This window comes from Argiope bruennichi, chromosome 1, assembly GCF_947563725.1.
Source record: "Argiope bruennichi chromosome 1, qqArgBrue1.1, whole genome shotgun sequence".
Taxonomy (NCBI): domain Eukaryota; kingdom Metazoa; phylum Arthropoda; class Arachnida; order Araneae; family Araneidae; genus Argiope; species Argiope bruennichi.
In genome coordinates, this window is record NC_079151.1 from 32,643,314 (window position 1) to 32,660,115 (window position 16,802).

General features: G+C 27.7%; 1 protein-coding gene across 1 annotated transcript in view; it reads left to right on the forward strand.

The window, feature by feature from the left end:
- Positions 1–9,016: 9,016 nt before the first annotated feature.
- LOC129964814 (unconventional myosin-Ie-like) overlaps positions 9,017–16,802 on the forward strand; it is a 93,865-nt gene continuing 86,079 nt past the window's right edge. Inside the window, exon 1 of the mRNA XM_056079134.1 lies at positions 9,017–9,232. Coding sequence (XP_055935109.1) covers positions 9,230–9,232 — 3 coding nt within the window. The 5' untranslated portion in view covers positions 9,017–9,229. The remainder of the gene's footprint in view (positions 9,233–16,802) is intronic.

Sequence of the window (16,802 nt, forward strand, 5' to 3'; positions counted from 1 at the left end):
GTTTTCGTTGCCATACTCCTCCGAAACGGCTTGACCGATTTTGATGAAATTTTTTGTGCTTATCCGGTATCTATGAGAATCGGCCAACATCTATTTTTCATCCCCCTAAATGTTAGGGGTAGTCAATTATTAATTAAAAACTAACTTTCCCGCCAAAAAAATCTTCCATTTTTCCCAACGCCAACTTTTCCGCCAAAAAAATCTTCAATTTTCCCCAACGCCAAATGATTTAGGCTTTAGTTCTTTTTTTCTCCCAACAGTAATGAGGCTAGGGTTAAGATTTTTCGGCGGATTATTTCAAACGATTCTGTTTATTTTCTTAATGTTTTATGCATTTAAAATTAAACATTGTTAATTAATCCATGTTTCAGATTCATTCTGAAGTACTTTTGAATTAAAATAGCACAGAATAAAGGAAATTAAAAATGTCTAATCTTCATAGCGTTACCCCAACTGGCGTAGAAAAATTCACGCATTTGCGTTACGTAAAAGGCGAAGAAAATTCACGCATGCGCACTGTGTTCTGATCGTTGGCATGGCAACCCTTATCAACGGACGATTTAAATTACTTTTAGGTTAGTTGTATGCTTTTGTAAGTAAATTGTATTTATGTTATATATTTTTTGTATATGCTTATAGTTTTAAGTACATCGTTTTTTAAGTAGTTTTTTTTAACCTGTTTACAATGATTTAAATTATTTTTAGGTTAGTTGCATGCTTTTGTAATTAAATTGTATTTATGTTAGTTATATATATATTTTTTATATATGCTTATAGTTTTAAGTACGTCGTTTTTTAAGTAGTTTTTTTTAACCTGTTTTCAATGATTTAAATTATTTTTAGGTTAGTTGCATGCTTTTGTAATTAAATTGTATTTATGTTAGTTATATATATTTTTTATATATGCTTATAGTTTTAAGTACATCGTTTTTTAAGTAGTTTTTTTAAACCTGTTTTCGACAGATTATTTTAAACGATTCATTTTATTTTCTGAGTGTTTGATGCATTTAAAATGAAACATTGTTAATGAATCGATCCATTCATGATGAATCTGAGAAAATTTTGTTGACAAATGCTTGAGATATTACATAAATTAAGAAAGATATTCTTTAGTGCCCATAAAGTTTAAACGCTCAGTGACTCTATTATCAGTAATCATATTATTAAAAAAATGCTTTGTTTCAGTAAAAAATATTGTTATATTAATTGCAGATTAATCCTTTACACTTTAATTTAAAGCATAAATTCTACGAGGGGTAACAGAAAATTAGTGAGATACATATCACGTTATGACTGAAGGCCTTTATAATATTATGAGTGAATTATATGACTATCAAAATTTGAAGTTTTAAAATATTTTGCTGAAGAATAAAATATTTTGCTGAAGAAGTTGGAATTGCATAAAATATTTAATTATTAAAATTTTAACGAACACTAAGATTGGCGAACAGGCGGCTAGTATATATATATATATAAAGAGAGAGAGTTCCCAGCAGCAGTTGCCTTTTACATTTGCAAATCAATGTTTTAATGTATTTTTACATTATAATACAGAATTCTTTTTGTATGTTTTACCTAACCTTAAGCTTTTCTCCTGATTTTAGAAACATCCTGTATAGACATAATTAGGGATTGCAATACCGGCAATACCGAATACCGGTATTTTGAGCCATTTTACAATTTCGTAATACCGGTATTCACAAGTTTAAATACCAGTTTTTCGGTATTTACTAGAAATTTTTTTAAATTGTCTCCACTATGTGTTCAGGGATCGCAAACATAGCAAAATAGCATACGTTTTTGCTTTTATGTCTCCCAAACTGGCGAAATTAATTAGCTAATTAATTGCTTAAATCTTATTTAGCGAAACATGGATTATCCTTGAAAGAAGATATTGTATCTATAACGACTAATGGAGCAACAGTTATGAAAAAATCTGGTAAGTTGATTGGTGCAAATCAGCAATTGTGCTATGCTCATGGATTTCAATTAGGGGTAATAGATGTATTATACCAAAAAAATAAAGAACAGAAGATTCCAAATATTGTGGATATAGAAACTTCGGATTCCGACATTGAAGAGAGTAAGAGTGAGAGTGATATTGACAATGAAGATAATGACAATGTAATTGTGGAAGAAGATATTGCTAATGAGGATGAAATATTAACCCATCAAGAATTGCTTCCTATAATTTATAAAGTTCGAAAAATTGTTAAGATATTTAAACTTTCCCCTACAAAAAACTCCATATTAAAAAATATATACTGACTGAAAATAAAACAGAATATATGTTAATAATATATTCTAAGACACGTTGGAACAGTTTACTCCTAATGATGGAACGGTTTTTGAAATTTAGAAATCCAATCCAAAAAGCAATAATCGACTTAAACTTGAAAATTAATTTTTTCAGACAGTGAATTCGTCTTAATATCCAGAACTATATTAGCTATACTTCCAATAAAACTGACTATAGAGGCATTATGTGGGAGAGATTTTAATTTATTAACAGCTAATGCAACAATAAATTTCATGTTGCAATCATGAAAAAACAGCACAAATCACTATTTGAAGAACGTAGACGTAGATGCCGAAAGAGCGGTTTCGACAGCTGGTAATTTTTACACAAAATTACTTTTCAGCTTTAATGACAGTACAACTGATGCATTATGTTTTTTAAGATCACATTTCAAAAATTTGTAATAGTATCACAGACTGAATAGTGATATTTACACTTTTTTTGTGATTTAAATAAATAAGTTGTTCCTTTTCTTTTTTGTGATTCTTTATATACTGTTATAATTTATAAGTTCCATATTCTTTTTTGTGATATTACACTCTCTTATAAAACTGACAAATAAAACAAAGAAACACCTTGTTTTCTTTCTTTTTCTAAAATTTCTAATCCCGGTATTAAGATCTAAAAAATACCGAATACCGGTATTGAAATTTTGGTCCGGTATTGCAATCCCTAGACATAATCTACTTAAATGTAACCAGCCTCATTTTACAAAGCTATTCTTACAAGAACATTTCTACAAGAACAAAATTAATAACACAAAAATATTTATGGGAGCTCTCTGCACACCTCCTGCAGTGGTTTCATAAAATTAATCGAGAAAGCATCCACGATAAAGATTATGCATGACGATGAAATGATGAGATAGATTGAATTTGGATTTTTAATATTATTAGATAAAGAAAAGGAAGAAGTGTTGTTGAGAATAATTTAAGGTTTAAACAAACTCATTGAAAAATCCAGGATCAATACTGGGCTGTTGTTGTCACTAGGATGAGAGAGATGTAACTTCGGTTTTTCACGGTTATATAAAGAGCTAATAATCCATGAAGAAAAGTTTAAAAAGGATTGTTGCAAGTATTAAAAAGAGAAATAAATTTTCCAATGTTAATACGACTTAAATTGGTCAGAAATAAATTACAAAAAAGGCGTAATTTTGGAAAAATATTTCTTAATATTTTTTCGATGAGAGCGATTTTTTTTTAAATTCCACTTAATTATGAGTTACACAAAAAGAAATATCTAATAAGAATTTCAGAACAATATCTGCATTATTTTTCAAAAACGCTGACAAAAATAGTTGTCAAAAACTGCCTTTTGGTATTTTTCTATCTGTCCTTACTCGCTGTCAGTGAAAAGGACTATTCTGAAAAATTTATTTTACAATTTCAGGGAGATTGATTACAGAGGTCAGTTAAAGAAAAAGCGATTGAAACACAGAAAATGATAGAGTCGAGCCGTTTATTGAAAAAACATAATGAGCTCATCGTTGCATTGCGTCCAAATTAGCGCCGAGAAACGCCTCTCTGTTTTTGTATTCAAAACTTCAACTTCTGTCCAGTACAGGTAAAAAAGCTGATATAAAAACATATTTTCTGATATTTATAAAAAATGTCTATTTTTATTGAAAAGTCCAAAGATTTGAATAATATCACGGGGGCTTTTTGTCCACCATTCCAGTTTTTGTCCACCAATCCAAGACAAAAGTTTGATTGCTCTCAGTTTCAATACACTTGATATAATTAGCTAATACCAATTGCAAAGTTTGTTTAAATCAAAAGTATTATCTGTTTTAGAAGAAGATTCGTAATTTATTACGAATAAGTTCCGAATTACTACGTCATATGTATTTTTTTTTTCATGTAATTGAAATAGTATTTAAAAATGACTGAAGACGAACTTTTCAACTTTGGAAAATGCAACTTTGCAAGACAATACTGATTACGTTGATTTATTTAATAACATCAAAGTTTCGAGTTTTGCTCGTCAGAATTATAATATTTACAAATATTATAATATTGTCTGAAAACAACTTGTTTGAATTCCATCCAAAGTTATTTATTGCTCTGAAGAATGAATTCGTCATCCCTATTAGCACAAAATACTCAATGTTATCTTCATGATATTGTATACGCCATTCAGAATATCGGACAATATTGTGGAGATATCACACAATACCTATTGCTAATAGGTATTGTGTTAGCTATCATCTAATCTAGCTATCATCTATTACTAATAGGTATTGTAATAGGAACAATTTATACCATCGCATTTCCAGTATAAACCTGTCTCAAGATTAAAAATAACACAAAGAATATTTCAGATCTAGTATTAATCACGAACAATTTTACTTTTTAAACACTTTAAATGTTCAGTATAAATTTGAGAAAGAAAAAAAAAACCCAATTTACGTATTATGATTTTAAAATCAACGAATTTTCTCTGAAACGGGTAAGAGAATGAGACAAAACTCACATATTGTACCTTTTCAAGTAATTTGCATAATAAATTGTATTTCATAAGTTATAAGAAGCAGTTATTTTTGTTATTTTATTTTAATATTTGATATTGATTTGTTATTTGACTTTTTTAAATCAGTTTCATTATTTATCGTTTTTGCGTACTTCATACAAAAGCGATAATTTAACAAACATAAATTGTTCATTAAAAAGAGTCAAATACAACAAATTATCATTTGCTGTCTGTAATTTCCTTCATGGTTTCCGCTTTTATTTGTGCTACACTTGTCCTTCCTTGAAATGATACGGAGAAACAGATCCCTTTCAGATTTTTATCATAAAAGGTCTGCTTCCAGGTGCTGCTGGTTTTTGCTGTTGGTTTTGCTGTTGATGGTGAGACGAGATGTAATGCACACATTATGAAGATGTACGGGCCAGTTGGACCTTTCTTTGTAAGAAAGGGGCCTAGAGCTAGATGCAAAAAATGCATTTGAACTTATTTAAAAAATAATAAAGAATCGGATTATTTTTAGAATCATTATGGATTTTCTCTTTCCTTTCATATTTTTAAATCCATTTGCTGATCTATGTTATCTTTCGTTTCTACAGCCATCAATATTACGAAAATTCTCATAAAAACCAGCGGGAGTAGTCTCCCTAAAACTTTCCCGCCTACTCTTGATTAAAAATATTATCACAGAGAACGTCTTGCATAACATTGGCGTACAATACTAACGAAATATTAACCTTTGGCGTGAATTTAATATTTTTATTGAATGCATCGTATGGAGTTTTTTGACGATTAATAACTGGCATGCAGTAAATAGTATCCAAAAAACGAATTTGTGTTTTAGACGTGCGTTTTAAAACCGACTGAAAGAAAACTTTGACACAAAACTACACATGTAGCCAAAAGCAAATGAAATTTCATATATTTAAATCATTGCCTTTTTGAGTTATCACATTTAAATGTTAGACGGTCAATCCAATACTAGATATGGCAGAAAAATTGACAGCTATGTAGACTATAGATGTTAAATCTGTGTATCGAATTTAATTTATTTAGCTGCCTTTGTGTTGTAGTTATCGTGTTAAATTATATTCGAACAGTTGGGCAGACAGACTTCCTCACAGCAGCTTTTGCTCTAAACACGACAGGAATCTACAAATTTGGTATAAAGACAGTATACCAAATTCCATGCGTCTAGCTTAAAGCGTTTTTGAGTTATCCTTGCAAAAGGCATATGGACATTTTCCGAAAATGTGTTTTTCGAACTGAAGGAGGGCTAAAACGTGGAGATTCGTCAAAATCCCGAGTTTGAATTTTTTGACGATTACTATACTTTCTTTATACTATGTGTACGAGAACATAAAAATAAAGAGAGGAAAGAGATAAAAAAACATATTGTAGTCACTTCTCGTAAGGATCGCTTTTTCCTGTATAAGGGGTGATCTCCCTTCCGCTTTGCTTACTGAGAATTTTTTATGGAATCAATAGCCATAAAAATCTGAATGTTTTTCTCGATCAGGATTTGAATGGAAGAGGTAGATTGTTTTTGACATAAAATTAATAACTATTTGTTTGAGAAAAATACGGGAAATTCCAACATTTATCTGCAAGAATAAGTTCTCCCCTTACTCTCATTCTTTCACATTAATCCAGAGAGGTTCATACTAGCTTATAAATAAAAGAGCTCACTTCCGTTTGGTAAAATGGCAGACTGGACAGTTGGCAATCAGTATAACAATTTGATTTTGGGATTACAACATTTGTGAAATAGGATTCCAAATGGACAAGTCGTAATAAATTTATAACTGAACTGTGTAACTGACCTAATTTGAACGTTTTTAATCGTAAATTTATTGACAGTTCGAAATTTTCTCTATCCCATTGACAGTTCGAAATTTTCTCTATCCCCTTGAATTTCTCATTAATATAATTTTGAATACAATTTAACATCTTCAAGATGAATTTATTTTGTTTAGTAAAATCAAGTTTACAAATTATCATTTTTTGGGGGGAGGGGGTTTCTGAGTTATTATTATTAGTTAAATATAATTGTACTTTATGTGCATGTGATCAGGAATAAATTACTTTTTTCATTTTGCTCTTCAACAAATGTATCCAATAAAAAGAACAATGAAAAAATTCTGAATTTTTATTAAATTTATAATAATTTTACCTGAATCTAAAATTTTAAAAAATTATTAAATTTTTATCAATAAATATTATTTTATTATTTTTTGTAAGCTTTTTGGTTTATTTAGTCATGTTATTCACTTTAGTAATATATTGAATGAATCTCCCTTTCCCTATTTCAATTTTAAATTCATCGTTTTAGTAAAAGTTTTTCTTTATTCAAATTTTGGACAAATCGAATTTTTCTGGAAGCTTTAAAGCAGTTAATTCTTTCCTTTTTGTCATTTTGCATTGGTTCTTTTGCATTAATTGTGTACAAAAATATAATTTATTTTAATAGATCTGCAAATGTACACAGAATAAATTACCATTGGAAGTTCAAGATAAAATAAAGAAAGAAAGCAGATATTTCAAATTTTGCGATGACAAATAAGAGACAACTCCTTCTACCGATCGAATGCCATAATGGCAAAGACATAATGATGAATAAAAATTCGAGTTTATTTGAATTTTGAAACATTCTTTAAACATCAGAATCATTATTATTTTTTTAAATTGTTTTTAGATTACTTTGATAGTCTGAAATATTACCTTTAAACTCATTTCCACAAAGTGATTTAAATAATAATATATATGTTAATTTTAATCAGGAAAATATTTATTTTTATAAATCATGCATTTCATGTACTAATGGAATTTTCATTCACTTCTTGATGTGGTAGAGTTTTGAAATGATTGGTATTCTCCGCTTTGACGTGCACAATTTCAGTTTTTTTCAGAATTTACTTATGAATTGAAACTTAATTTCAAATCTTAAGTTTTATTTCCATGTTAATAGTACCACTTGATAGAGAATTTGAGAGAAAATTTTCCTTTTAAGATTCCATAATGTATCTAATTCCATAATGTAATAATATTTAATCACTAACTTAATTAAAAAACATTTTTTTTTCATTATTAACGCGCTTTTTCTATTAAATGTATTTTATATTCTAGGTGAAAGTTGGCTGAAAAACAGGTGCTATCGAAAATTCTTTCCATTTGGGCCCCGCACAATCTTTCCCAAAGACAAATAAATGGGGAATTCTGTGGATGAGTTGAAAAGTGAATGAGTTGAAACAGAGAACGGCTATTCATTTTTCTCTTGGAATTTATAGACTCGCTGCAATTATTCCAAACAGCATATCACTGTAAGTGATGTTATTCACTGGAAAGAGTTTGAAATTGCGAAAGTGTGGTAATTGAAGATCTCCAGAAATTCTGTTTTATATTTGTGGTTTGTGATATTGCAACCAAAGCATATTATATTGCGAGTGCCGCCTATTGACAATATGTAGTAAAAAACACACAAATTTCAAATAGAATATAATAAAAAGAAATGTAATTTTTTAATTTTTTTTCAAAACATTTTTGTCAGAACAAGATATTTTAAAAATTGATAATAGGATTAAAATAACAATGATTTGGAACAGATATTTAAAAATAACTAAAGTATAAATATTACTATTGCAAGTATCTCGGATTAGACATTTCCTACAACTATTCGCCATTTGTTCTTATTTATTTACAAACCTTGGAACTTTTCCATGGGCAATAAGAATTGCTTTAAACAGAAGCTTTCATTTGTGCACTAGAACTCTAATTCTAATTCTTGTGTTATATAATAATGCTACTTATAATATAGAGAAATGGGTGAAATCAACAACAGCAACAGTATATTTTTATTGCTTTTTTATATTTAAAACGAAGTTTCTAGTAAAATACAGCTTGCACAAGTGTGTTTTTATTCCATCTTATAGTTATTTATTGTTGCTTTAGCTATTCAAACATCTTACTTTTCCCATTTTTACATATGATTTCTTCATAAAATGACAGTATTACTTTATAGTTTTCTATCATGTATTTTAATTTGTAATTCAATTTTAAATCTAGGATTATTTAACTTAGCGTCTTTAGTTTTCAATTTCTTGCTTGTTCAACAGTCACATTCATTTTCCTATCGACATCTAGTGGCAAATTTAATAACTAAAAGGATTTCTAACGATGAGTAATACGAAACTGTGAAAGTAATTTCCTATTTCAGTTAAGCTGGAATTGATTAGATTTTCAAAAGAAAAATCAAAACATTACTCAACTTTATGAATGAGAGTGAGAACTGTTGCGCTCTCTATATTTATTGAACCGACATCATTACAACAGATATATGAAATTTCAACATGATTTTACTCAGCGCGGAATTCGTTTTCTTTTAAAATGCATAGTTTGTAGCGAAGAAAAAACAATTAGATTTCATTTTTGAGTCTTTATTTAGAAAAATAAAAACGAAATAAAATGGTGAGTCATAATTCTAGAATTTATTTTTACCTGAGAATTTTGCATTTCCTATTTTTTTAGCAATTTTATTATTGATGCTATTTATTTATTATTTCTTGTTTAGTGATCGGGGGAAAAATTAATTTTTTTTTGTTTTGTTTTCCATTGCATTCAATTTCACATGTTTTTGACAGATGATTCTGAATATTTATTAAAATTATTAACCTAACTCATTTTCTAGTTATGTTTTAATTCTGATTTTTCCTTGCGGATCTGTGATTTCTATTACACTGTTAGATCTTTTATTTAAAAATACAAAATGAGGGAAGAGAAATAAAAAGTTTTTAGAATTATATTTAGTTTACCATATTTAAAAAAAAATGATTTTTTTATAATCTCTTAATTGAATTTAAGGGATAAAATATTATGCAGTATTTAATACAGTTGTAAATTGATATTATTTGTTGCAAACTGTTTTTTTTTTTATTTAAATGCAGACACAGAATATAGTTTGAAATAACCTGTCATTCATTCTAAGAAGGATTTTTAAAAGGAGTGATTTACCGTCATTTGATTTTTTTTATTGCTAATATATATATATATATATATATATATATTGTGGAAATAGATATGAATAACACAGTCATAATGGGAAAACAGAAAATTTATTTCTATCCAGTTGTTGTAATCATTAAGTTTACCTATGTTTATGTTTTTTAATGAGATAAATAAACATATCAAGAAATTTTACCAATATTTTCTTATATAGCTTGTGCCATAAATACAGATTGGCCATATTATTGTGTATTATACCCTTTCCTGATAAATTTTTTTTCACAAGATCTTAGAAAGTCAAATCAATATATCTTTATAAAATCATTAAAAATGTAATTAAAAAACAAAAATCAATTCAAAAAAATTTTCACTTTTAAAATTATACTTTTGTGCTCGAAATGGGAGGTGTAATATTATTAATGAGCATTTTGTTTTATTGAAAAAGGATTATTTTTATTTTATATAGTTTTAGAATTTGTATATTCTTGTATGTTATAAGTAATTGATATTTAAGGGCAGAATATTCACACATTGTTAACGGACTAATAAAATGTATTTTGTTGAATTCATAACAGAAAAATTTCTTAAATATTCATATTTTTGATTCATTTATTTATATTCTCATTGACAAGTTTTTCTCTATAAGGTACAAAGCTTATACATTAGTTTGAAATTCTGAAGTTGGTTTAAATAAAAATTCATATTTTATTATTTTACTTTTGATGACTGATGCTATTTTTCATTGTGAGTTACAATTGATGGCTAGAAAACATTCAAAAGGCTACATGCACATTAATATCATAGACTTTTGAAGTTTGGACTTCTTAAATATGTAGATATTCATATATTTGTGCATCTGATCTGATTATCTGAGATATATTTGGGAAATGGAATTTCAACTGAGATGTTATCTTCATCATTCAACCCTGGACATAACTGCAAAGTTCTTTTCACAACAATAATTTTATAATCTTGAAAAATGCATGTGTTCTATTTGCTGATTATGAATACATGATGCTTTCATATACTATGACAATTTTTCCAGAACTGAGTTGGTTTGCTTTTTCTTCCAATAACAGTTTCCTTAGTTATTGCTGGTAAACATCAGAATTGCAAAGTAATGATTAAAAAAAAAAAAATACTATGAAGGATTTTTTTTAACCATTTCAAAATATTTGGATTTTTTATTATATTACATTTTTATTTATTATTTGGACTGTTGGATATCTACAACAAATTCATTTTTAAGAAAGTATATTTAAGGAAGTATTAGTATTTTTAAGGAAGGGGGAGGGAGTCAAATTTTTATATTAGACAATCAATAAATAATGTAAACAATGAAATGTATCAGTGTTTAATCTGATTATGAACATTAGTATTATAGTTACCTAATTCATTGTAATACATTTATATTGCTTTTAAAATGAAATTCATTATTAGATTGTACACATCCAATACCACTCAATACTTTTGTTTAGTTGGACATCAATGGCAACAATACCACTGGTAACATTATAACTGTAATTTGTTTTCAGTGATATTATTGAATGAATGCATGAATTTTCATCTACCATTGGATTTTAAAAAGTTATGTTGTTAAGTATTGTGCTAATATGATTATATAGATTGTGACTCAGAGGCATATAAACACATGTGCAAAAAAAAAAAAAAAAAAAGATATTTAAGATTTGATATATGAAAATGTACTAAGGAGACTTGGGAGGCAACTCGACTGCATACATCATATGTTGGACTTGATAACTTTATCACTTCATCAACAACAAATTAAACTAAAATTTTAAGTTATAAAGAAAATGAAATTAATAGTTGAAGTTTTAATGTCATATTTAGTTTATAATTTTAATTCCCAACTTATACAAATTGGAAAATAAAATATAAGTAATAAGAAACATTGGATAAATTCTAAAAAATTAATCATAACATACTCACAAATATATAAGATTTAAGTGAAACATACTGATGTATTTCATAAAGACTAATGGTGACTTATGTTTTCATATATATTTTGTAGATTGAGTAAATCCTTGATTTTTCTGATAATATCAATAAAAAATTATTAGTTAGAAAGTTATGATGTTTTGTTTGTATTTCAGCTTTCTCTGTTTATCATTTCAATATATCAGTTATTTTTAAATGGGAAAATTATTTTCTCATATTAAAAGGCTTGAAAATAGGCTATAGTCTTCTTAAAATTTATAGTTATTTTTATATTAGTTCTACTTTGTATTTTCAGTAATTAAATTTAATTAAAAAATTCTATAATCCCTCCTAATATGCAATCAAATATCCTTAAATACAAATTTAAAATTGTAACAAAAATTTATATTTTTTCCGGTGAATTTTCATGAAGAGTCAAGTGGAAAAACATGATATTTGATTATTGTAACAAATACAGCTCTTTCATGCAAAATAGTTTATTAAAAAAAATTGCATTGTATTTCAAAAGTTGTTAGACTTTTTTCTTTTTCTTTAATAATATTTTATCAACTTTGGAAATATTTATAAAATTGAATTAAACCAAACTGTATAAATTTTTTATAAAGTCTCATAATTGATAGAAAACTTAGAAAGTCTGGAAATTTTGTTTCAGAAAATGCATTAAAGGTGTGAAAAAGTAAAAATTATAGTTATTAATTTTAAAATTAATTGATTATAAGGGAAAGGATGCATATATTGTTGCATAGTGAAGGACCATTTATTGTTCAACTCATATTTTCATTAAAACTCAGATTCTTAATTTGATATTTGAATCTGATAAAGTTCATTTTTAAAATTAAATTTGAGTTTGATTTCTGATTGATTCATTAAGTAATTTTGATTTTTTTTAAAATTATAATATTAAATATTATAATTTTTTTTTGTTTATAAGGCTTTCAGATTTAATTTTAAATTTATTGACATTTTTTCTTAGGAATGGAAAAATATATTTATAACATTAATCTCTGTATTTTCTGAAATATAGTAAATAAGTGAAGATCTCTTATTCCCTCTCCTATAGCCACTTGCTCCCCCCCTCCCCTTCCCCTGTGATTAGTAGATGCAATTTTTTCTATCAATCAGAAATGAAAAAGTAAAAGTCCATGCTTACAACCAGTGATTATTTTTTTAATTATTATTATTATTATTCAACAATAACTTTTGAATTAAAAGAATCAGAGAAAGCCTCCTGAAAAATAATTCGCCAATTAAGTTAAAAAATAAAATAAAATAAACCAAGGTAAATAATGATGGGAAGGCGTTAATAAGTAAAACTTTCAAGACAATCGTTTATTTGCAAATTTTTGTGCTGTGTTTATAATTTCTATATTTGAAGAATTGCTGTTTGAAAAATAGTCATATTTTTATAAAGTGGTCTCGCTAGATTCTAAAGTTCTCCAATCCAATTACTACTCCAGTTATTCGAAGATTTCAGAAGAGCCAATATGCGTGAAAGGGAGTCGATATACACGTCGATAACTGCAATATCATATTGTTAGATTTTGTGACAGTTGTGCTATGATTTTCTGCATATTTTTCTATACTTATAGAATTTTGTAAGAATTCTTTTCTTTTTTTCTTTAATATGTGTTTTATAAATTGCCTTTCATTTCTCCGGAGCTTTCTTTTATCAGATAGTTAATTCATCCGATCCCTTCTGAATTACCTAGAGGTTTGAATTTTCATTCCTCATAACTTCTTTCCGATTGATCATAGAAAAATAAATTAATTTAAACAATTTCCATCTCATTAAGTTGAAAAATTTTTGTATTTCGACTATTTTTAAAACAATTTGTATTGCCATTCTAAAATAAATTTATAAAAAAACTTATATTCTTGCTATCTTTTAATTTGGAATTATTTAAATGTGCAGGGATTAAAGTTTAATGACTTGAAGAAAATTGATTAAATAAAAATAAAATTTCAGATATTTATTTGCAACATTGTATATAAAAGGTCAGCTTTATAAAATTTCAGAGGCTACGCGTGCTTTAGTTCTTTTGAATGCATTTGATTATAATTATTTATGTATTTAAATGTGTTAATACAGATCATGTTGAATATTTATTTTGCAATAAATGCTGAATTATGCGAAATTAATGTAGTTATTAATGTGCTCTTCAACAGGCAATATTCCATTGTTTTTATCTAAGCATTAAAATGAATTTCAAAGTATTAACTTAGTTGATAAAGAATCATCTTGACCTCCCAATTTGTCCTCAGGGATTTTTATAAAATTAAAATTGTCCAACTTTCTTGCAATATGAGGTGAATTATTTAAATCACTACTTATTTAAGCAGACGAATACAATAGTGAGTTTGTTGAAAAGATTTTGGTTCTGAAAGAATTCGTTCTATAACCGAGATATTTAATTTTCCATTCCGCAACACTTCGTTTTAGTTAATGAATCATGACCTAATATCACCCTCAGTTGTTTGGGGCTTCTGGGTTATTATTCTGTAGATATACAAGTTTCAAGGTGATGGATAGGATGCCCCGACGACTAAGATACTTTTATTTTCTTATCTGAGCATGGTTCAAAATTGCAAAATCTATTTCTAATTCGCATTATTTCAAAAGGGCGCTTTATTATAATGGATCAGTTAATTAGTTAACCTTGACTTGAATAAGTAGGTCAGTTCTATTCCCAAGATTATTATTTTTTTTTTAAATCTGAACTATAAAATTTGCTGGATTTTTGCTTTCATTTTTGTGTATATTGGTTTGAAGAAATAGTTCGAGGGCTATAAGAAAATTGTTTCTATTAAATTGCTGTTTCCATTAATTGCTATTCTAATTGCTGACTTTTCTAAAGAATTGATGGTAATTTCTTGTAATCCACAAATATCTATGTAGTGAATCCAATTTCCAATGATGGTTTCATGTTCAAATTTCATTTCTTTTTTTTCTAAAACTTAAATCGTCTTTTATTTCTTTTATAAATAGAAAACAAGATTGTTCCATTGGAGCCATTAAAGAATATCTTTCTTTAAATGCCTTCGAAATGTTTTTTCCCCTCTGGCAAATAAATCCCCACCTTGTTTCGTTTTTAGAACAATAAAAACCAGACTTTTCTTCCACATATATTCCTCGATGTATAAATACATCATTCGGCCTCAGAAGCTCCTTAAGTGACCGAAAGCGAAAAGCGAACGAGTTTATTGTTCTCTTTTATTTCTCGCACTTTATTTTTTCTGTTCTTTTCATTAACGTTTTAAGAGAAAGGTTGGAAGATAACTGTTAACCTGGATGTGTCAAGAATGGGGCGGCCGTGACATTCACCGAATTGCTCTTGGGTGGAAGACAGGTTAAAACGTTTGCTGCTTGGGGCTGTCCTGGTTCTTAGATATCCCTGCCTGATAACTTAACAAATAGGTTAAGATTTGATCTTGGGCTATTAAAAGATAGTTAGATGGATGATTTGTTTGTTCGGATCAGCTGGTTGCTGCATGCGAAAATGCTTTAAGATGGTATTAAGACTGCTGGCAGGATGCATGGAATGCATATTGAAGCCATGAAACGGTTTTTATCTGATTAAGTATTACTTAAGGCTTACAACGTGTAATATGAAAAATGTCTTGTTTTTCCTCTGCTTTTTCCGCCATGTTCGTAATTTCTTATCTGAGTGACAGCTGCTGTTTGCATTGAAATTGGAGTAACAGTTCATTAGAGATTGATCTTCGAATACCTATTTTAATTTTTTCAGTATTTGTATCCGCTCAGTATTTTTCCCTTTAAATCATGACTGATAGAGTTGATATAACCTTGGAGATTCATTAAAATATCATGGCCTAATGTTTTTTTAAATTTTTTTTTAAATAACTGCAATATCCCCCCCCTCTTCTAAGATTTCGTATATGAGGAAGTAATACAGTAAAATACTTCGAATATTTGCATATAGAAACAATCGAGCTCTTTCATTTTATTTATTTATGTCATCAACTGTGTTCTGCTGATAACTGTTGGGGTTTTTGACTTGTCAATAGTGCTAGGCAAAGTCGTAAAATCTTATAATTCTTGTACCTTTTGAATCTTATTTATCATTAGTCGTCTTTGGCACGATCTGGTTTGCTTGGAATATTAATTATATATGATTTTAGTTAAATCGTTTAAATGTATTTTTATGTCGAAATTTCTGCCAAATTGTCAGGCTTTAAAGCTCTTTCTTTGCAATTGTCTTACATATGTTCTCTTCACGGTGTACATGAGCCTTTCTAATGGAGAACAGTCCCCACAACGTAATAGTGCTGTTAAGTATGCAAATATCCGATTCATCTGTCTTCTGAATTTTGAGAGAATTATAACTTTATATATATTTTTTTATTTATAATGTAAACCACATAGATATTAAACATAATCCTTTTTCTTTAGCTTTTCCCTGAAATTAAAACTATTTTCATTGTTTCATCAAATATTTAATTGCTTCATTGTTGAACGGAAGTATTCTGTTTAGTATTTATGTAGTTTATAAACAAGTAAAAAAATGAATAAAAAAATGTAAAGTTATAATACCGCGAAATTCAGAAGATTCATTTACATTCTTAATAGCGCTATGATGATATAAGATTATTCTGTTTTAGGGAAATTATGACTGATTTAATTGATTGACTGATTAACGGAATAAATTGAACTTCAATAAGAAAATTAAAATAACAATATTTAATTGTTTGGTAGAATCATGGCCATGAAGCTCTATCTAAACGTTTTAAATAACATTAACTTTAACCAATATCAATAGTGAACCAGATGATAGCCAAAGTTAACTAAGCTCTGTTTTTGAGATATGGATTGCTAAGGCGTAATAATGCAATCTGCTTTTCTAAGTTTAGAATGCAGAATTTTTATTTTATTCATTTATTTTTTCACTCTCCGGTCATCATTCATCGCATTTTGTAGCATGTTCACAGTGAATGAATGCAATTTATAACTTAAGCTCCCCCCCCCTCTTTTCCTAAGACTTTATAATGCATTATTTCTTTTAAGACCAAAAGGTGATTCAACTTGTAATTCTCAACCAATTAATAACATCCGTTGACG